We start from the raw sequence: 21837 nt of genomic DNA on the forward strand, positions 1-21837 counted from the left end.
CAATAATTCAGAGGGTTGTTGAGAAGAGTAAATGGGTCAGAGTATATGAAAGAGCCAACCTGGAGAATATGCTCCTTAAATGGCAGTTTGCAGATGGTGGCAGAAGAAGAGAAAACGGAGAGGAAACTGTGGGCGTCCCAACATTCTCACCTCCTTTTCATAGCCAGGACATTTCAGTTGTGGGTCAGGTTTCTTGAAGGGAAACATATTCGGCTCCAAGTGGTAGGGCTTTCTCTCTCCTAAGCTGTCCCTGGAGTCCTGTAATCCTCAGCCTCTCTTAGCCACCCTGGATACGAGACCCCACTGGAAGCTACTCTGCTGGAAAGTTCCTAGAAGCGAGGAACCAGTTTCTCTTGGCAGTCCCTCTAGCACCAGAAGCCCTGAGCATGCGTCTCCTCTGTGTTTGCCGGGAGCGAGCACTGGGACCATAATGTTCTGGAGACGGGAGCTGAGGCCAGTGGCTACCCAGCGTCCCTCTGCTGCTTGTGGCCTGCCGCAGCCTGGGGCTGACGAATTCAGCAGTACCCAAAACCCCTTTTGGGTTTCAACTCTCATTTTCCAAAATCGGTATTAAATGTGGGCATTTTATTTCTGGCCTCAGTAAGCAGAGAATAGTCAATGTGGCAGAATCTGATTTCGTTGATTATAGACTGAGTAGGGTCCCAAGGAGATATATGTAGATCAATTTGGGGTGTCCGTGGGGCTCCAGCTGTGTGTGTAGGGAGTGTGGGCCTAGGACCGAGGGTGCCCTGGAGTTCCCATTTTTGGAAATGACACAGACTTCCTATCACCTCTTGTCATCTGCCGTCTTCTCCTAAAATGCCAGAATAGGTTTTAGTTTGTTGGATTTTTTTTTTTTCCTAAATAACAACAGCAACAACAAAATAGAATGGCACTGCAGAGTGCTGTCCTCATGAGAACTACATGGTCTTCACCCGTAGGTGGAAAGACACAAGAAAAGTCCTAGTGAGCGCCTCGGAAAATAGTAAATACATGGCTTGTGTGGAAAACCAAGTTTCTGCTTACGGCCAGTCAGCAGCATGCTGATTCTCAGCCTCTCCTGACACAGGCTGTCCCTGGTAGAGATGTGGGCCAGCAAACATGAGAACCTGAAACCCACAGAGCTAGGGTATGAGAGTGCCCCTCCCCTGCCACGCTCAGCCCCCAGCCACTGCTCATCCACAGCTGCCGAGTGTGACCACCACATCTGTGGGTGGCTAGGATTTCCAAACATTCATACTTAATAGAGTAATGGTTGTTGATTGAAGGGACATCCACTTTAGTAGTATGGAGATACCAGGTCCTTAAGAGGTGCTGGAGATGGGCTGCTCTCCTCCTAGAGCCCCAGGTAGGTAATAGGACAGGGAACTCATTTGTTTTGCTGAAACAGCAAAACCTGGTTTGTAGCCTAGGACACATTAAAATGGAATGAATTCATTGGGCAGAAAACCATCTGCTGGGTAAGTTTAGTGAAATGAGATCAGGCCGTGGTTGTCCCCATTCCCTGCCCCTCCACCCCTAACCCCAGCTATCTGAGTTGGTTTCGAGACAGGAGCCCAGGCTGGAAGGTGCCCATCAATCCCACAGCTCTCCCTGGGGATCCTAGGGATCTGCAGCTCTGTGCTCCCTGCAGTCCAGGCTTTTGTTCTTAGTACACAGAGTACTCCCTTTCTCTTGCTTCAGGCCTCCCTCCTTCCCCCTGTGGAAGGGGAGACATCTGCCCCACTCAGGGGCCACAGATTCCTTTTAAAGACAGGCTGGGTACCCCCACCCCCAGCACCTTGATTCTTTGGTCTTCAATTTGCTTTCTAGCTCTCAAAGACTCCGGTAAGGGATCCATCAACAGTGACTGGAAGATAGAGCTCCCCGGAGAGTTCCAGATTGCAGGCACAACTGTTCGCTATGTGAGAAGGGGGTTATGGGAGAAGATTTCTGCCAAGGGACCAACGAAACTACCGCTGCACTTGATGGTAACTTGCTGGGCTTCCACACTTGTCTTAGGGGGCATGGCTCCAAGAGGTCTACCAGCTTACTTTCCAGTTTACTTCTTCCTGGTACCTTGGGGGCAGGAAATGCATCCAGCTTCCGGGGGTTTACGAGGTCCCCTGCTGCTCAGTCCTCTCCCTTCTCTGGGTCTTTTCTTTTCCAGTCCCTTGCACTGCCTGCTTCAGAATTCTGTCATTGCTTCCCCTGGCTCTTCCCTGGCAGAGCTCCTATCTTTTTCAAAAGGAGCTGCCTCAAAGAAGGAAATGCTTAGCCACGTGGATGGCAGCCAGGGAGAGTTGACCTCGTTAAGCAGACAGCCCCACTCAAAGTCTGTTTTCACATCAGATAGTGGGATGCATAGATCTGCCCTCACAGAGTGTATATCATTACCTTTTGCAAATGAACTTTGACTCCAGGTCCGAACTAGCATCCCTTAGATTTCACAGACCCAGCTTGCAACAGGCATTTGGGAATCCGGAAGGGGGATCAGATGATGCGGGTGTCCTACTCCCCAGATGATCTCCAGAAACCTGTGTGCTATTGGGCCAGGCCAGGGCACCATTGTCTACCTGTTGTCTCAGGGAGGCCTCCATGCAAGCCACTGAAACATCAGTGATGCATGCTTTTAAACATGTCAGAGATCTCCAGGGAATGGAACGCCCTGCTTCCTTCTCAAGATCCAGGAGTTCTCATGGCTAACTTCTGATAGCTCATTATTGATTCTGTGTCTCCTTCCAAAAAACAGGATTTGTGGCAGCTTGTGCCCCTGTAATTAAAGCACACTTTGTCCTCAGTGCCTGCCAGAGTCTCTCCATGGAAGTTCTTCTTCCCCATTAATTTGTGATCTCTGGCAGCCTGTAAGTGTTCCAGATTAATTGACACCCAAAAGATTTTCTAGCCATTACCCAGGGAATCTCCCAAGGAGGCTTGCTCTGCCAAGGAGCACTGGCACCCAGGGTGGGCGTTACCCCATAGTGGTGTGAACCCCGTTACGATTTCTGGGTAGACAAAGGCAAGGCAGTTTTCATGTGCAATCTCAACCACGTAGAAATCTGCCAGTGCACCACTCAGCCCGCTAAATCCACTGCAAATACGTTCCTGCAAGTAGGTTTCTGGGACCTAATAATGTGTACCTAAGTCATTTCTCTGGGATAAGATTGTTTCCTAGTCACAGAACAAATCCTCCTATTCCGAGTTAAAAGCAGTTGTTCAGAGGGACTACGAGAGGAGGCAAAACATAAAACCTGTACTGAAACCTCACCTGTTAACATGAGAATTTGCTTTCTCTAGCAAACGCCAATGTGAGTGTATTTCCCTTTTCACCAAAAGCTTTTGTAAGCTGAGCAAGTTGTTAGCCCGTTAAAGCAAAGTACGCAGCCTGGATTCATTCAGACCAGGATGAACAAAACTCGGAGAAAGCAACTACTACCGTAACTGAAGTTTCAGCCCTCGCTTAATATTGATGGCTTTTCTTTCAAAATGTGATTGTCACTTGAAGATTTTAAAACTGAAAATGAGAGGTGCCCCTTTGCCTCTATATAGAAAGCCATTGTCCCCAAACTGGGCTGTACACACTGTTTGCAGAATCTGTAGCACCCAAAGAACCATGAGGACCTGCATTTGAAACCAATTATACACACACACACACACACACACACACACAAAATACGTGGCTACAAAATTGCATGAAATTTGTTTCATATGAATTCTCAATTCACCAGTCTTATTCTCATACTGAGCTGATAAAGATCTCTTTCTAAGACTAGTTTGGTTTTTGGTGGACTTGTTTTCCTAACTGGAGGCATTTTTCCAAATGTGTTACGCCAGGTCTCTCTGGTGAAGCCGTGGATGTTGATGCAGTTAGGTTTGCTCTTAGCACTGCAGCCCAACCCCACAACTCAGCCTTGGAGACTGAGAGATGGCTGGAGGGAAATGGCTCCCATTGTCTGGTACACTTTGACCTGGTCTGCCCCAAGTCAAGTCAGGTGGGCCATGCACACCCTCCCCTTAGTGCCTGCTGGCCCATTCTCTCGGATGTCTCAGGCTGGAAGTGAATCTGCTAGTTACTTAGACCCAGGGGCACTCACTGCTTCCAGGCTTAGCTTGAAGACTCATTATCCACAGACAAACCATGTTAAGCTCCTACAAGAGGGCTTGTTTGACACCATTGTGTCTAGATAAATAAAACTGATCATACACCTGCTGTCTTTACAAGACTTGTCACATGCCGTTCTAAACCCATCTATTCTGTATATTCTTGCTGACTAGGATTTCAGATCCAAGGTCTCCAAGCTGTATGGTAGTTTCCCACAAAACATGATAGATCCCTCCATCTACCTCCACTGCACTCCTGGCTTGAAGCCTTGAGCCTGGCTCCTGCCACCCTTGGGTACAGTCATCATCCTGGCTCCCATGGCAGTGGAGGCCTCTTGCATCCTTGAACTCTCAAACCGATGCCACCCAAAGTCCTCTGGCAGTGAGCTGCATTTTGCCCTTGAGCTTGCCTTACCCTTGACTCTCTGGACCAACTGACATGGCAGTGATTGATGATGGGGAGTGAAGGATGATGTTCATTTCCAAAGAAGTAGAGTCACCGCACTTGCTCTGATGCCTTTCTAGGTAAAAGTTTATCCATGTCTTTCCTGTGTGCAAGGGCAGCTTTGTGGGTGAACACGCAGGACTGTTCTCTGCGTGGAGCAGCTCTCCATGAAAAGCGCAGTGAGAGGTTTCAGAGTTGCTTATCCTAAAGCTCCTAGTCTAAGCTGGTCTCTCTCTTGGGTAGGAAATAATAGAACTTCCTGATGATGGTTTGCATTCGCCCTGCTCCCAAGTTGAGTCCCTGAGGAATCCAGGGCTAAGACAAAGGAGCACCCTCAGTCAAACCTGTTTTCAGCCCCAGAAAAGAGCTGGTTACCCCTCATAGAGAAACAGCCACGGTGTGCCTGTGTGTGCAGATTTGGCAATCCCGTGGGCCTTCGTTCCTTTTCAAAATGGCCTTTTGTTTTCGGCTGATCCAGGTGTTGTTATTTCACGACCAAGATTATGGAATTCATTATGAATACACTGTTCCTGTAAACCACACTGCGGAAAATCAAAGTGAACCAGAAAAACCGCAGGATTCTTTGTTCATCTGGACCCATAGCGGCTGGGAAGGGTGCAGTGTGCAGTGTGGAGGAGGTGAGTGGCCGTGGGCCGTGGCCTATTGGGTGTGGGGTTTTGCTGAAGGAAGGAGAAAGGCATCTGTGGCCAGCACACAGAGTCTGGGAAATTTGTAACCTGTAGTTCCATGGGAATTTAATCATACCCCACCGAAAATCTCTCTGCAGAATACTTGGGTAGAGTCTTCCCAACTCCCACACTAGGATCATGCCCATACCGCTGCTTTGCCCGGGGCTCAGGGCCCCCCAGCTCTGACCTGTGGGTGAAGTGGGGTTTGGCTGATGTATGACTACGTCTTGGGTGTGACAGGTGGACCCTGGGAATAAACAGAATAGACCTTCAACTGTTGCCGCTTGCTGGAGGGGCACCAAAGCATGTCTCTGCCCACTCCCAAATTCCCTTCCCTCTTGGCCACAGTCACCTCACTCCAGGACACAATGGAAAGAAAAAGTCCTGCAAGTCGGGTGAAACATTCCTAGCATGAGTCCTGACTGCACAACTTCCTGCTTGACCTCAGCAAATGACTTCCTCTCTCTACCCCGAGTTCCCTCACCTCTAAAATAGGATAGTTGGCTCTCATGCCCCCTGCAGGGTCTGCAGGGTGAGCCAAAGAGCCTGTCATACAGCAAGAATCCATATGACCACAAGGCATTGTATTTATTGTTGTGTCATTGAGAGGGAGCAGTAGGAAGTCATTCTGAACTCTGAGTCAGCAGTTTCTTAGTACAGTGCTGTCTGTCACCCTAGCAGGGAACATAGCAGGGTCATGGGAGATGGAACACAGGGTGGGTGGATTTTAGTGGGCACAGAGTTGGGACAGAAGATTGACCTGGACTCTGGTAGGCCAGCCCAGAGAGTTGGATGACGGAATGGAAGCCCGGGCATAGCCCCTGCCATCCCTAGTCCTGAGCATCTATTAACTGCTTGGATAAGTTTTATTGGATGTCCAATATGTAAAGCATTGCTTACCATTTAAGGGACTCATCCCATTTTTCATGGGTAGGAGTTATAGACACACAGGAATTTCTTCCTGGGCATCTTGGCCAACCACCCTCACTGTCTGTGCTTAGCCTCTTCCTGCAGCAGCCCTGTGGCAGTTGGCATAGCCTCTGGATACCACCATCAGCCTTGCATCCTCCACTCTGTACCTCTCCCCGGGGGACCTTCTCCCCCTCAGCCCTTAGCTGCCCATTGTGCAGATGGCCTTTCAACCTCCAAATCCAGCCAACACATCTACCTCTGATTCCAGCCAGATTTTCCTCTTGGGCAACTTGTCGCAAACTAAGCATAGCCCACATGGAAGAGTAAACAGGCTCTCCTGGGGTCAGGGGCAGGCTGTTCTGTTGCTGTTGACTTGATGGCAATCCTTTTATGACACTGATGACTTCCAGCTTCCTAACACAGTGGTCAGACCTGCCACCACAGCTGAAAGCAGTTCTGTGCTTTCTGTACTCACAAAAGGCTGCCATGTGGGGCAGCAGGAACTGGCGGTGGAGTTCAGGTCTCCATGATTTCGAGTCATCCCTACGTGACAAATTGCCCAGGACACAGACCAGCAGGGAGCCCAGGATCCAAATAGTTGTGCTCGACTCCCTATTAATCTTTTATTGTCACTCTCCCCAAATAATAATAATAATGACAGCAGTAGAGCTAACATGAAGTGTTAGCCACCTGCCAGGTTCCGTTCTATGGACACCATATATATTTGTTTATTTTAATCATCACTGAGGCACCCTCAGGCACAGAGAAATTAAGCAAACCAGCCTGCTTGAGGAAACCGAGATGCAGAAACATGGTGGCCAACTGTCGACACTATGGTCACTGTGATGCTATTTGTGATAGAGCCAAGACTTGAACCCAGACAGCCTGGCTCCAAGGGCCACCCTCGTAACTCCCAGTCACTCAGCCTGCCTGACAAAGGCCTGCCTGCCATGCAGTGTTTAGGGTGCTCTGGGAACACCCAAAAGAAGGGCTACATCCAACTGGGATAATGGATTAGCAAAGCTTCTCAAGAGCAGGTGGGAGCTCCGCCATAAGTACCAGCTGGCTGGCTAGATAAATTCAGAATGGCTCTGGAATGCCTGTCTAGAGGATGCAGGTCTGCGTGTCTTCCAGACCAGACTCCTTGTCCCCCACTTCTCCCCAGCAAGCAGGAGTTCTGTAATAGGTAGCCAGACTCTCTAGTGAGGGCTGATGTGTAAGTATTTAATTGAGATCGGATCTCCATAGACTTTAAACATCAATCCAGAAGATAAAAAGATGAGCAATCTTTGGAAATTAAAGGCCCAAATCAACGAACCCCAAGCTGTCCAAGGACACGGCTGATCTGAGGTGTTGCTGCTTTCTCATCCTGTTCTAGAATCTTCCAGGGCCCCACTCTGCCTTCTGTGTCTTGCACCCTCCTCCCTGCAATTACAGTTCTTCTCTACAAACCCACACAACATTTACAACAGTCACTCTAAATGACAAAGTGCCCATCAGCAGCACCCAAACATTCCTTCATGGGCATGCAAGCCCAGCCTTTCCAGGTGGGTGAGGCCACAGTCTCTCAGCTCCCTGTGGTTTGGTTTCCAGGGGAGCGCAGAACCATCGTCTCGTGCACACGGATTGTCAACAAGACCACAACTCTGGTGAACGACAGTGACTGCCCTCAAGCAAGCCGCCCAGAGCCCCAGGTCCGAAGGTGCAACTTGCACCCCTGCCAGTCACGGTAAGGAGCTGGGTTTTGTTCTGTAGCTTGGACCCACCAGAATCTGGGGCAGCAGCACCATCAATGGTGGGGAGCAATAGGCAGTTAATGCTACAGTACTGCTCTATGCTATGTTCCGTTATTGTTGATGAGTGATTTCTGCTTGCTCAGATTACCAAATTTCTAGCTACTGAGCCAGAACTCTGATGGAAATACAGTCTTCACTGGAAGGCATTCTGTAGGAGATCATTAGTAACATCTCATGGCACAGGAAAAAAAAAAAAAAAAGCCACCACCACACTTTTAACCAGTACCCATTGGCTTCCCCAAATTACTTTGTCTTGGTGGAGAAGGAAACAAATATTGGCATCTGAGTGTCCAGGAGAAAGGGTGCACACAGGCTAATGTTGTGGGTGACCTGTTTCAGTGGCTGAAAGTCATGCCAATGAGTGTGGATCTTGGTGTTTGTTCTTTGGGATCAATCAGAACTTCTGTCCCAACCCCAGCTTTCATGGCTGTGTTACCGATGTGAACTCTCTTGGGTTGTCAGGAGATGAATTGTGTGGAATGTGTTCATCAGCTAAGCCTCCTCTTTTCGAGTCATTTTAGCGTGACTTCGGCAAATCCATTACATTGTGTCATGTCACCCTTTGACCTTCCGTTCTGCTCTGAATTGAGGTGAATGGTTTTTGCTTTGCGGTTCTGTGTATCATTTAAGGCATGTTGACCTTTTCCAATTAGACTGGGTGTTTAGTATTTCCATTTTTTAGGTTTCTTAACTCAATTTGTGCCGCTCGCCTAGTACAAGAGTTTCACAACATATTTGGCTTCTGCACCAACCCCCTTTGTTTTGTCAAACTCTTAAAATGTGTTTGAGTGAGAAAGAGAGGAGACAGGAAGGAAAAAAAGAAGGTGAGGCTTGCTGCGATGATTTGCTGTGCTCCTTGCCAAATTAAGAATGAAATTCCACCCTTAAGGCTGAAGGCCTGGAGGAAGAGCTCACTGCAGGAAATCTGCTTGAGCACCCTCGGTATGAGCAGCCGTACTACAAACCTATTGATCAGTCCCTCAACAAGTCACATTCATGGGCCACAGAAAGGACTTGCCACTGTAAAGACTCAGCAGTCTAACAGGCTACAGCCTCTTCTCTGGAAACTAAAGATGGCCTGGCCCTGGTGAAGTGATTGGAAAATAGGGTAAGAGACGATGGAGGAGGAGAGGTCAACTTGAGTTCAATGGCATGATTGAGCAAAAAGGTCTTAGGGCTCCATTCGAGAAGCATATTTTAAAATCAGTTCTGTTTTCAAACTATTTTATACCCAAGTCTTTTTAAAATTATGCACAGAAACCAATAAAATGAAACAGATGAAATGAAAGCTGCTGCCACTGAATTGAGACACACACGTAATGTGGCAGAGTGGGCCAGTCTACTCTGCCTTTTCCACCTCTCACAGTAGGTCCTGGCTCCTCTGTGGGACTCCAGGGATAAAGTTTAAAAATCAAGGGTTCTGCTTCCTGTAGTGATAGAGTAGCTTATATTGGACCAACCCTCCTGCAGATTACAATTACAAACTCTGGAGACAGTATAAAAAGCAACTGTTTAAAAGCTAGAAAGCAGCCTGGGAGAGGGGGCTCCCGCCTGTAATCCCAGCACTTTGGGAGGCCAAGGCGGGCAGATCACTTGAGGTCAGGAGTTCGAGATCAGCCTGGCCAACATGGTGAGATCCTGTCTCTACTAAAAATATAAAACTTAGCCGAGTGTGGTGGCAGATGCCTGTAATCTCAGCTACTCAGGAGGCTGAGGCAGGAGAATTGCTTGAACCTGGGAGGCGGAAGTTGCAGTGAGCCGAGATCGTGCCACTACACTCCAGCCTGGGCAACAGAGCGAGACTCCATCTCAAAAATTAATTAATTAATTAAAGCTAGAAAGCAATTAGAAACTGAAGAGAAATAAAGAAATGGAGGAATAGAGTGGCGTGGAATTGAATTACCCATGTTGACAGCTCTTTAACCAAATGAAGGCCCTAGTTCCATTGAGACTAACTAAAAGTCTGATAGATACCTGCCATCTTTTACTGGTTAAGCCATCAAAGGAGAATATTCAGGGAAACCCATAGCAGCTAGAAATTGAGAAGGAAAAACTCCAGAAAAGAGGGAGCCACAGAAGCGGACTCCCAAATTCTGCATGTATCTCAAGAATCTCTGGGAATTCTTAGAGACTAAGGCCAAATCTAAGAATAAGACAGCCCCGCCAGACCCCACATAGCACAGCTAAGGCTAGAAGACCTGAACTGAGATGGTAGCTGCTGCCCACCACAAGAGAGACAATGCCTGGAGTTTTATTCCAGCAAATTAGCTGCCTACTAAAACAAACATTCAATATTCTTCTAAAATGATACTCTAGAACTGCATTGTTCAATATGGTAGTCACTAGCCACCCCAAATTGAAATCTGCTATAAATATAAGATATACACGAGGTTTTAAATATTTAGTATGAACAGAGATTATAAGTCTTAATTTTATAAAATAATTTTAGATTATAAAATATCTTAATTTTCATGTGATTACTTTGATTATAATCATCCCAAAGGATTATATTTTGGATACATTGGGATAAACAAAATTACTAAAATTAAAATCGAGATTTTTTTACTATTTTAATGTGTCTTCTAAAAAATCCAAATTAACAGGCTGGACATGGTGGCTCACGCCTGTAATCCCAACACTCTGGGAGGCCAAGGCAGGTAGATCATCTGAGGTCAGGAGTTTGAGACCAGCCTGGCCAACATGATGAAACCCCATCTCTACTAAAAATACAAAAATTAGCCAGACATGGTGGCACACACCTGTAGTCCCAGCTACTCAGGAGGCTGAGGCAGGAGAATTGCTTAAACCTGGGATATGGAGGTTGCAGTGAGCTGAGATCACGCCTCTGCACTCCAGCCTAGGTGACAGAGCCAGACTCTGTCTCCAAAAAAAAAAAAAAAAATCCAAATTATATATCCAGTTCTCATCTTATTTCTGTTGAACAGTACTTCTGTTCATTAGTGTATCATTCACAGTGTTCTGGGTACAATCCAAAATTACTAGTCATACAGGGAAACAGATCCATACTCAAAAGAGAAGGCCATTAATGGAGACTGACTGCAAGATGACGTATATGTTGGAATTAGAAGAAAAGAATGTTAAAGCAGCTATTGTAACTATGCTCAAAAATGTAAGGAAAGCTATGCTCATGGTCACAGAACATTTAGGGAATCTCAAGAAAAAAAGATACTCTACAAAACACAATTTTACGACTAAAAAATACAATATCTGAAATTTTAAAAATTCACTCCATGGATCTAACAATAGAGTAAGATGATGAAAGATTAGTGAAGTTGAAGATAGAAGTTTGGACATTATTCAGTCTAGAAAACGGGAGGGAAAAAATTGTTGACAATGAGCAAGACTCAGTTACCTGTGGGGCAGTATCAAGCATTTTAGCATAAGGGTAATTGGAGTCACAGAAGGAGAGGAGAAAGAAGATGGAGCAGATAATAATCATTTAAGGAACAGTGATCAAAAATTTCCCAGGTTTAGTGAAAGACAGATGAGAAGTAATCAGATCACATCTTCATATTTCAGCTAGATTCCAGATTAATTCAAGGTGCCATAACAAAGCCCTCTGGTCATTACAACAAGTGGGCCAGTATAGCAAGTTCATGATTTTGCCTCCCATGTATATTCTAAGAGAGAACCTTGCTGCACTGCAAAACTGAAAACAGAAAATCATGCAGGAAAACACCTATAAAACAAAGTGACATAAACAAACATGAATGTAAACTCTATAAATGAGTGCCACAGAGCTGTGCTAAGCCTATGATAGATAACATCAAGTGTGTGTATTGCTACAGAAAGTTCAGAGTCATTCTGGCTTGATGGACCACAGTCCTGCAGTCTTGCCATGTTTTAGCCAAGTTCAAGCCAAACACACTTCAGACTAAAAGCAATTTCAGAAGCACGTTCTTAGTATCTCCATAGAACGGGGGTCAGCAAACTTCATCTGTATAGGTCTAGAGAATAAATATTTTTGCCTTCACAGGCCACATGTGGTCTCTGGCACATTTTTTTCTATATTTTGAGTCATAATCCTTTAAAACATGTAAAATTTGTTCTTTACTCTTGGGTTGTACAAAAATAACCCCACAGGCCAGACTTAGCCCACGCATAAGAGTTTGCTGGCCTCTATCTCAGATTATTGATTACTCTCATTTTGCCCACTGAGATATTGGGACCACACCCTCAGCATGAGCCAGAGCTCTGCAGGTATTAGCTTAGGGAATGTATTTTCTTATTATACAAAGGAGAACATGTTAGAATACTGAATTTCTTTTTATTGTGTAACTTGATAAATATTCTATTTCTGCCTCCCCACCACTTCTCTTTTCCCACCTCCTTCCACTCCCTTCCTGACTGTAAAATCATGTGAATCAGACTTAAAGAATGAGTGGAATTACTTAGAGCCGAGAAGAAAATGAAATTGAAAAACAAGAGAAAATAGCACCTAAAATCTGCCTTAGAGAGCCCAGACAGGAAGTGCCTGGATGCCTGCCCTAGGCTGGTTTTGTTTGCTAATTTCTTGATTTGTTTATTCTGAACCATCTGACCTTGTATTTTTTCTTAAAAGTGCCATGACTCATCAAAGAGGATTTATTGTTTGGCTAAAGAAATATATAATCTGTTCTTGTGATAGTTTGCTAAGAATGATGGTTTCCAGCTGCATCCATGTCCCTACAAAGGACGCAAACTCATCCTTCTTTATGGCTGCATAGTATTCCATGGTGTATATGTGCCACATTTCTTAATCCAATCTGTCACTGGGATGGACATTTGGGTTGATTCCAAGTCTTGTTATTAGAATAGTGCTGCAATAAACATACGCGGTGCATGTAGTTCCTATAGCAGCATACTTATAATCCTTTGGGTATATCCCCAGTAATGGGATGGCTGGGTCATATGGTACATCTGTTCTTAGATCCTGAGGAATCGCCATATATACCGTTTTCCATAATGGTTGAACTAGTTTACAATCCCACCAACAGTGAAACCATTTCTCCACATCCTCCAGCACCTTGTTGTTTCCTGACTTTGTTCTCACCATGGAACCGAACAATGAGATCAATTTTGACCTCAGGAAGGGGAACATCATCAATCAGCCCTCCATCATGAGGAGGGGGAGGGATTGCATTGGGAGTTATACCTGATAAATGACGAAGTTGATGGGTGCAGCAGACCAACATGGCACAAGTATACATATAACAAACTCCATGTTATGCACATGTACCCTACAACTTAAAGTATAATAATAATAAATAAATTTTAAAAAAAAGAAATATATAATCTGATAATAGATTTTAAAGCTCTTGCAAGTCCTAACAAGATAGATCTATGCATATATACATACACATACATATATACATACACACATGTAAATATGTCTACATGCCCAATATACATCTATATATACGTATTATGTACAGTAGTCCCTGCTTATTTGCAGTTTTGCTTTCTGTGGTTTCAGTTACCCAGGGTCAACCATTGCCCAAACATATTAAAAGGAAAATTTCTGAAATAATTCATCAGTTTTAAGTTGCTTGCTGTTCTGGGTAGTGTAATGAAATCTCACACCGTACCACTCTGTCCTGCCCAGGATGTGAATCATCCCCTTGTCCAGGGGATCTACAGTGTCTCTGCTCCCTGCCTGTTTGTCACTCAGTAGCCATCTCAGTTAGCAGATCGACTGTTGGGTGTCATAGTTCTTGTGTTTTACTTAATAATGGTCTCAAAGAACAAGAGTGGTGACGATGGCAACTCAGATGTGCTAAAGAGAAGCTATAAAATGCATCCTATAAATGGAAAGGTAAAAGTCTTCAACTTAATAAGGAAAGAAAAAAAATGTATGCTGAGGTTGCTCAGATCTACAGTAAATGAATCTTCTACCCATGAAATTGTGAAGAAAGAAGAAAGAAATCTGTGCATAGTATATACAGGGTTCAGTACTAGCCTTAGTTTCTAGCATCCACTGGGGGTCTTAGAACATATCTGCCACAGATAAGGGAGGACTTCTGTACAGCTATTATACATACACACATATTTGGACAACAAAATTTGAATTATTGCATGGCACGATCTAGTTGTCATGAGTCTTTCATAAGAACCTGTGGTTACGTGGATTCATGCTAGTAAGTGAAGAAAAGTGGAAAGACTGACCTTAGGAAATAAATGCCAGAAAATCAGGGAGATTGGACACACAAGTAAAAACTGCACTTGGGCAAGAGGGTGAGGTGGAGATGTGGAGGGTCTGGATTACAAATGGCTGTTTCAGATGGGGTGGCTTGAGTGGAGGACAGAGCCTGTAACCTGGAAGAAGAGCCCAAGAATCCCATGGTGTGAACTTTATTAAACAAGCCAGAATGCAACCCATTGTTGAACCTGGCAAGGTGAAAGAGCCTTTCTGTGTTATTGTTACTCTTTGACCTTTAAAATGGCAGAGATGTTTGTCTTTTTCCTTTATACTTTCCTTTATTTCTCCTGATCTCCCTTTAATTTTCTTCAACCCTTTTTCCATTGAGTTCCTGACAGTTTCCTTTGCTTTCCCAACTGCACACCATTAGCACCTCTTTATTCTAATCCTAGCTCTGTGGATACTTCTCCCAAACCCTGCTGTAACCATATGGAATCTGGAGTCTGACACGCATGGCAGATGGCGTCTCCCCAGCATCTCACACACCAACACAAAAACATAGACAAACCTGGCCCTGACATTGGCAGGCGTGGCAGAAATCACAGATCAGCTCAGCTGTTATGGCCATGGCCAGCAGCCTTCACCTTGCTGACCACAGTCTGCAGGGAAGAGTCCTCCCCATCGTTCAGCATCCAAAGAGCAGTACTGTGTGCCGAGACCCTTGAGACCCAGCCTCAGGTGGTCCTGGAGCAAGGAGGCAGGAGCTGGCAATGAAGTGGACTTGTCCCGGCGCACAGACCTTGTGCTTTACCAGATTTAACATTTTTGCAGTCTTTAAAAGCTTATTCGCCACTTGAAAAAGGCCATTCCAAGTTATTAGATATTTCCCTATAGTATTTATGATTTGAACTTCTTCCCAGGCAGTACATGCTGTACTGTACATTGAATTAGAGTGATTCAGAAAAGAACATTCAACATCTTACTGGCAATTGAATTGAATAGTCATTTTCAAGGAAGTGTCTTTGGTTTTTAAATTTGTTCTCCTTCCTCAATTATCTTAATCAGGCTGGCCTTATTTGGGGTTAAAATGGAATAGAATCCCTTCCTTTTTATTAAAGCATATTTTGTGTGTGTGCACGCGTGCATGTATGAGAGAGAGAGAGAGAGAGATTGTGACTTAAGAATGAAGTCACTGGAATATGTGGATCTTTAGCTACAGCCACAATCTGAAAAGATACGGTTTTTTAATCAATTTCTTGCTAGTCTGAAACATAAACATTTTCTTTCCTGTCTTTTTCTAAACTAAAATAGGTAAATCTAATTGTGACTAAATCTGTGGTCTGTTACATGCCTTGTTGATGGTATGTGAGTGGGGAGGAGAAATTTACATTGCCAAAATGCTGGAACTTTTTCTGACACAAATTTCAGGATGTCGCCTGTCTTTAAATTAAGTGGTAAATTTTGAAGCCTTACCTTATTGATCTAAATTAAGAAACATTCAAGATGGAGGACAAGAAAGCATTTTCAGAGGTTTTTTTATTTTGGGGGGTCATTTGACCATCCCTTCGTTTGATCATTACAGAGAATGAGAGAACGCCCTGGTGCCAGGTTCACAGGCGACAGGATTTCTCCTGTTGGGAAACGCTTTGCATGTAGGCTCTGCAACCCATCAAAAGAGATGCTTCTCTCTTCCTGACTTTTCTGAGTAATAAAATATGAAGACCATCAAGCACTTGATGTTTCCATTTGACTTTTTATGTCACAATTTCAAGAAAGGAGAAGTAAAGGGAAAAGGTGAGATTTAGTCTGAGGAATACTGAAAGAACAAAAACAATAACAACCGCTGCCCCCAAAAAGATTACAAAGCGATCTATCAGAAATGAAGGGAAGCTGTGTATTCTCCAGGTTGTGGAAGAAACATCAGCCCATAGAAGAAATGGCTGTGCAGTAAGGGCAACAGTGGAAGGGTTCCTAACTTGTGAAATTGCTGAGCGGTTTCAGAATGAGCTTGGATATGTTGGCGGCTGCTTCTCCAAACGGTCCTTTCCCCTTTGCCTTGGGCCTTTTTTGGTCATTCTTGGCAGAGTCCAGTGCTCGCTGACTCTCTTACAGCAATGAACAGTCCACAGATAAGAATTATTCATTTCTCCTTCTGAGTGTATACTTATATACAAATACATTGAAAGTAAAAAGATGGAAAAAGTTATATCATGCAGGCAGAAAGCAGGAGTGCTATACTAATATCAGACAAAAAGAGTTTTTATAAAAATATATTACTAGAATACAGACATTTTATAATGATAAAATGGCAATCCATCAGGAAGATATGACAATTATAAACATATAAGACCCTAAAATACATGGAGCAAAACTGACAGAAATGAAGGAATAAATACGTAACTCAACAATAGTAACTGGAGACTTCAAAACCTCACTTTCAATAATGGATTTTAAAAACAAGGTATATCAACAAGGAAATAGAAAACTTAAACAACATTGTAAACCAACCAAACCTAATAGATATCTAGAAAACACTCCACCTAACAACAGCAGAATTTCCATACGGAACATTATTCAGAATAGATCATATACTAGGCCAGTAAATAAACCTGACAAACACAAAAAAAATAGAAATAATATGACGTATGTTCTCTGACCACCATGGAATGAAATCAGAAATCAGTAAGAGAAAGAAGTTTAAGAAACTCATAAGTACATGGAAATTAAACAGTACCCTTCCTAAACAACCAGTGGGTCAAATAGAAATCATATTTTGAGATGAGTGGAGGTGAAGGCACAACGTAACAGAACTTCGGGAATGTGTCTAAAGCAGGCCTGAAGGGGATATTTATGGCTGTAAACACTTATATTGAAAAAGAAGAAAGATTTCAAATCAGTAAACTAACCTTCCATGTAATGACAGGAAAGTAGAGCAACAAACCCTAAAACAAGTAGAATGAAAGAAATAGTAACATTCATGCAGAAATTAATTAAATAAAGGGTAGAAAACAGTAGAGCAGAATAATGAAACCAAAAGTTAACTATAGGAAGAAATCAACAAAATTGGCAAGTCTTTAGCTAGACTGGCCAAGAAAAAAAGACGTAAATCACTAAGTTAAATAATGAAAGCAGGAATGTTACTACTGAGCTTACAGAAATAAAAAGGATTGGGAATGAACACTATGAACAACTGTATGCCCTAAGTTAGATAACTTTCAGAAAATGGACAAAGTCCTACACATAAGCAAACTACTGAAACCAAATAAAGAGCATCTGCAAAAAACCCACAACTAACACCATATTTAAAAGTGAAAGACAGAATGCTTTTCTCCAAAGATCAGGAGCAAGACACAGTATCTGCTCTTACTATTTCTATTCAACATTTTATTAAAGATTCCAGCCTAGGCATTTACCCAAGTAAATGAAATAAAATGCATCCATATTTGTATAGAAGAAGTAAAACTGTCTGTATTTACAAATGACACGATATTGTATACAGATAATACTAAGGAATCTCTAAAAACGATTAGAACTAATAAACAAGTTCTGGATGTTTGCAGATGTAAGATCAATAAGGAAAAATCAATTGTATTTCTGTATAGCATCAATTAAGTGAAGAAAAAAATCCACTTATAATAACATCAAAAAGAATAAAATACTTTGGAATAAATTTAATAAAAGAATTTTAAAACTCATATTCTGAAAACTACAAAAATATCTCAATAAATGGAAAGACATTCATTTTCATGAATGAGAAGACTTGTTAAGATAACAGTACTCTACAAATTGATTTATAGAGTTAGTGCAATCTCTATCGAAATTCAAGCCGTCTTGCTTCCACAAATGGGGACGTGACCCTAAAATCCGTATGGAATTGCAAAGGGCCTCAAATCATCAAAACAGTCTTAGAAAAGAATAACAAAGTTGGAGGACTCCTGCTTCCCAGTTCCAAAGCTTACTACAAACTAGAGTGATCCAGACAGTGTGGCCCTGGCATAAGGATAGACATAAAGAACAATGGCATATAACTAAGAGTCCAGAAATAAATCTTCACAGTTATTGTCAATTGCTTTTCCACCAGGGTGCCAAGAGCAATCAATGGAGAGAGAATAGTCTTTTCAAACAAATGGTGCTGTGACAACTTGCTATCCACATGCAAAAAGAATGCAGTTGGAGGTGGGGTGCATTGGCTCACGCCTGTAATCCCAGCACTTTTAGAGGACTGCTTGAGTCCAGGAGTTCGAGACCAGCCTGGGCAACATGGTGAAACACTTTCTCTACAAAAAATACAAAAATTAGTCTAGTATGGTAGTGTGTGTCTGTAGTCCCAGCTACTTGGGTGGTGGGGGGCAGGCTGAAATGGGAGGATCGCTTGAGCCCAGGAAGTTGAGGCTGCAGTGAATCTAGATTGAGATTGCACCACTGCACTACAGCCTGGGTGACAGAGTGAGACCCTGTCTCAAAAGACAAAGGACAATCAAAAAATGTGAAAAATATTTTCAAATTATATATCTGATAAGGAACTTATATTAAGAATATCTAGGCCAAGCATGGTGGCTCATGCCTGTAATCTCAGCACTTTGGGAGGCCAAGGTGGATGGATCTCCTGAGCTCAGGAGTTCAAGACCACCCTGGGCAACATGGTAAAACCTCGTCTCTACTAAAATACAAAAAATTACCTGGGTGTGGTGGCACATGTCTTTAGTCTCAGCTACTCAGGAGACAGGCACGAGAATCGCTTGAGCCCCAGAGGTGACGGTTGCAGTGAGCCAAGATCATGCCACTGCACTCCGGCTTGGGCTACAGAGTGAGACTCTGTCTCAAAAAAAATAAAAAAATAAATAATAAAAAAGGGAAACCTAAAGAACTACTGGAACTCAATAATAAGATAACACAGAACCTAGCTGAAAACTGAAAACTGAACAAAGGATCTGAATAGACATTCCTCTAAAGAAGGTGTACTGAGCATCCTTAGCAGGGAAATGCCAATCAAAACCATATGGAGATTCCACTTCACGCTCACTAGTGTGGCTGTGATCAAAAAGATAGATGGTAACAAATGTTGATGAGGATGTTGAGAAATCAGGACTTTCATACACTGGGATGGGAATATTAAATGACACAACCACTTTTTTAAAAAAATCTGGCAGTTGCTCAAAAAGTTCTGCTTTGAGTTATTATTCAAATCAGCAATTCCAGTACTATGTGTATACCCAAGAATAATAAAAACATGTCCACACAAGAGCTTGTACACAAATGTTCATAGCATTATTTATAATGGCCAAAAGGTAGAAGCATGGCACATGTTCATTCACTGAAGAATAGATAAACAAAATGCAATATATTCAGGGAGTGCAATATTATTCAGCCCCAAAAAGGAATGAAGTTCTGGCACAGAGAAACCCTGAAAACATGCTAAGTGGAAAAAGCCAGACACAAAAGGTCACGTATGAAATTCCATTTAGATGCAATGTCTAGATGAGACAAAATCCATAGAGATGGAAGGTAGATGCCTAGGGCTAATGAGGAGGGAGAGGGATGGAATTGGGGGTTGATAACTAAAGGGTTACAGGGTTTCTTTTGTTGTAATAAAAATATCCTAGATTGTAATGAAAACCATTGAATTGTATGCTTCAAACGGTTCAATTGTGGTATATAAGTTATATCTTAATGCTATTAAAAAAACTCACGAAAAAGTGCACATTTATGGTTGCAGGCTCTTGGGGAGCTAAGGAGAGGCCTTCCACAGGCTCCCGTGAGTTCAAAGGCTGACACAACAACCCAAAGCTCACGATATCTCGGGACTTGGGGCAGTGGAGACAGTCAGGAGCCTGTACTAGAAATGTCCTAATTGTCCCTTCTCAAGCAGGCATCAATGGATCTTGTTTAGCAGCTGCCTTTTATCATGCTGGGCTGCTTATGTCACTACCTCCTCTGTCCTTTCCTGCTGCGCAGTTTCAGCTTCTCCCAGCGCCTCTGGTGGGGATTCTTAGGACAGAGAATTTGCCCAGTGTGGTCTGTTGTGCTTCGGCAGGCCCTTTCACAGTGCACCTTCTCCTTGCTGCCTCTCTGCGCCCTCCTTACCTTTCCCCTGGAGGGCCTTTCCTGCAAGTCATGCACCGCCATGGCTGTCATTCCCAAAGACTCTGACAGAGAAGCCCTAATCCTTCTCCCTGGGCCGGCCATCATCTTTGCAGCCTCATAGAAAAGCCATCCCAAGCTTCACATTGGAGACACCCTCCCATAGGCTGGTTGGGTTTGGAACTGGGAGTCAGGGATTTTCTTTCCCCATGTTCTCTGTGCTTCTCACTTGCAGTGGAGCCTGGATGGGACTCCCTGTGTCTCTGAGCAGTAGCTTGTACACCCATAACCTGCAGAGAATAACAATGTTCTCTGCATGTTATTTCAACAACGATAACTTGGTGAGTCATCTTTTCATTTTCTAGGTCATTTCTTGTTCATATTTATACCACATACTACCAAGTTCTTGCAGGATTTGACATTGCTTAATATTGGCCTGAGCCCACCTACCTTAGTACTGGACAAGATGAAAAAGGGTGTTGTAAACTGAACAGGGAGGCCAGTCTCTGGGGGTCCCTCTGGAACCATGCAGACCCGCCTGTCCTCCTGGTGGCCCCCAGCTTGCCCCCAGGCTTGGCACACCTGAGGATCAATGCCTAGATTTGCTCACCCCAGTCAGTGAAATCCTACCCCGAAAAAAGTGCCATCCTCCTTTCCCCCTCATCCCCTGCACCTCTGCCTCAAACCCCAAAACAGAAACATCAGAATAAGAATGAGCAAACATTACACACTGCTGAGACAGTGAAAATAAGAACGTAACCAAAGTCGTGGCCAGGATCCCTTCACACACACACAGGATAAATCTTTTCCTAGGTAATATATGTACTCTGGAAATACTCCAGAATTCATATTAATTTTTTTAAAATAACTGAGCACATCCCTTATGATCATGTTTTACATCTGTTCCTCTCTAAGAAACCATTTAAGCCTTTCTAGAAAGACCTCACATAGGCTAGATTCATAAACATTCAGGGCTGCCTGTCAGAGCTAATATCGTGAAACCTGGGTCATTTCTAACCATCTAAAGCATTGCTGGGGAATTGCATGCCTGGCCTTTGTTCAAAGTTACTGCGCTTTTGAAAGCCGAGCACCCTGAGTACCTGAGGGTTGCCTTTTTACAAATGTTCCAAGTGCTTGAGTTTTCCTCATGGAGTATGACATTAATCTTAGGTCCCCGGGGTGACGGGGCATTTGCTGGGAGACAGGCAGGTTCTCCTTTTCCAAGGAATGTGGACTTCCAGCTCTGTGTGCCTGCATGTTTATGCTAAGGTGGTTATTAAGGAAAGAATAGAATGAAAGATTTATCAGTGAGCTAAGGACATTGCACTGAGAGGGAAGAGGCTGAACCTGTTTTAACTTTTTCTTATGTGGGAATGAGTTTATCAGGTCCTTTTCCAAGAGAGGTTTTAAGGCTGGAGGAATAAGGAGAACAAGTAGGTGTCAGGCACACAAAGGAGCAGGATGGAGACATCTGAAGCCACCAGTGGCCCTTTCCCCAGTTCTGTTTGGGACATTTTCCAAGAGGGACTTAGTGGCTTAAATGTCAAAGGAAAGAGTTTGCAAGTGAACTGTCTTGGGCTGCTTGTTGGCCAAGGCCACAAACACCAGCTCCGATACAAGCAGTGGTGCACATGTGGGGTCCTTCATCCCAAGCCCAGCAGTGGCATCCCGTTTCTGCAGGGGCTCACTGTGCTC

General features: G+C 43.7%; 1 protein-coding gene across 6 annotated transcripts in view; it reads left to right on the top strand.

The window, feature by feature from the left end:
- ADAMTS17 (ADAM metallopeptidase with thrombospondin type 1 motif 17) overlaps window positions 1-21837 on the top strand; it is a 366725-nt gene that overhangs the window by 276390 nt on the left and 68498 nt on the right. For all 6 annotated transcript variants that reach the window (XM_021940906.2, XM_021940905.2, XM_021940907.2 and 3 more), the window contains 3 exons: window positions 1813-1970; window positions 5004-5163; window positions 7720-7855. In XM_021940906.2, the coding sequence (XP_021796598.2) occupies window positions 1813-1970; window positions 5004-5163; window positions 7720-7855 (454 nt within the window). The remainder of the gene's footprint in view (window positions 1-1812; window positions 1971-5003; window positions 5164-7719; window positions 7856-21837) is intronic.

This window comes from Papio anubis, chromosome 7, assembly GCF_008728515.1.
Source record: "Papio anubis isolate 15944 chromosome 7, Panubis1.0, whole genome shotgun sequence".
NCBI classification, from domain to species: Eukaryota; Metazoa; Chordata; class Mammalia; order Primates; family Cercopithecidae; genus Papio; species Papio anubis.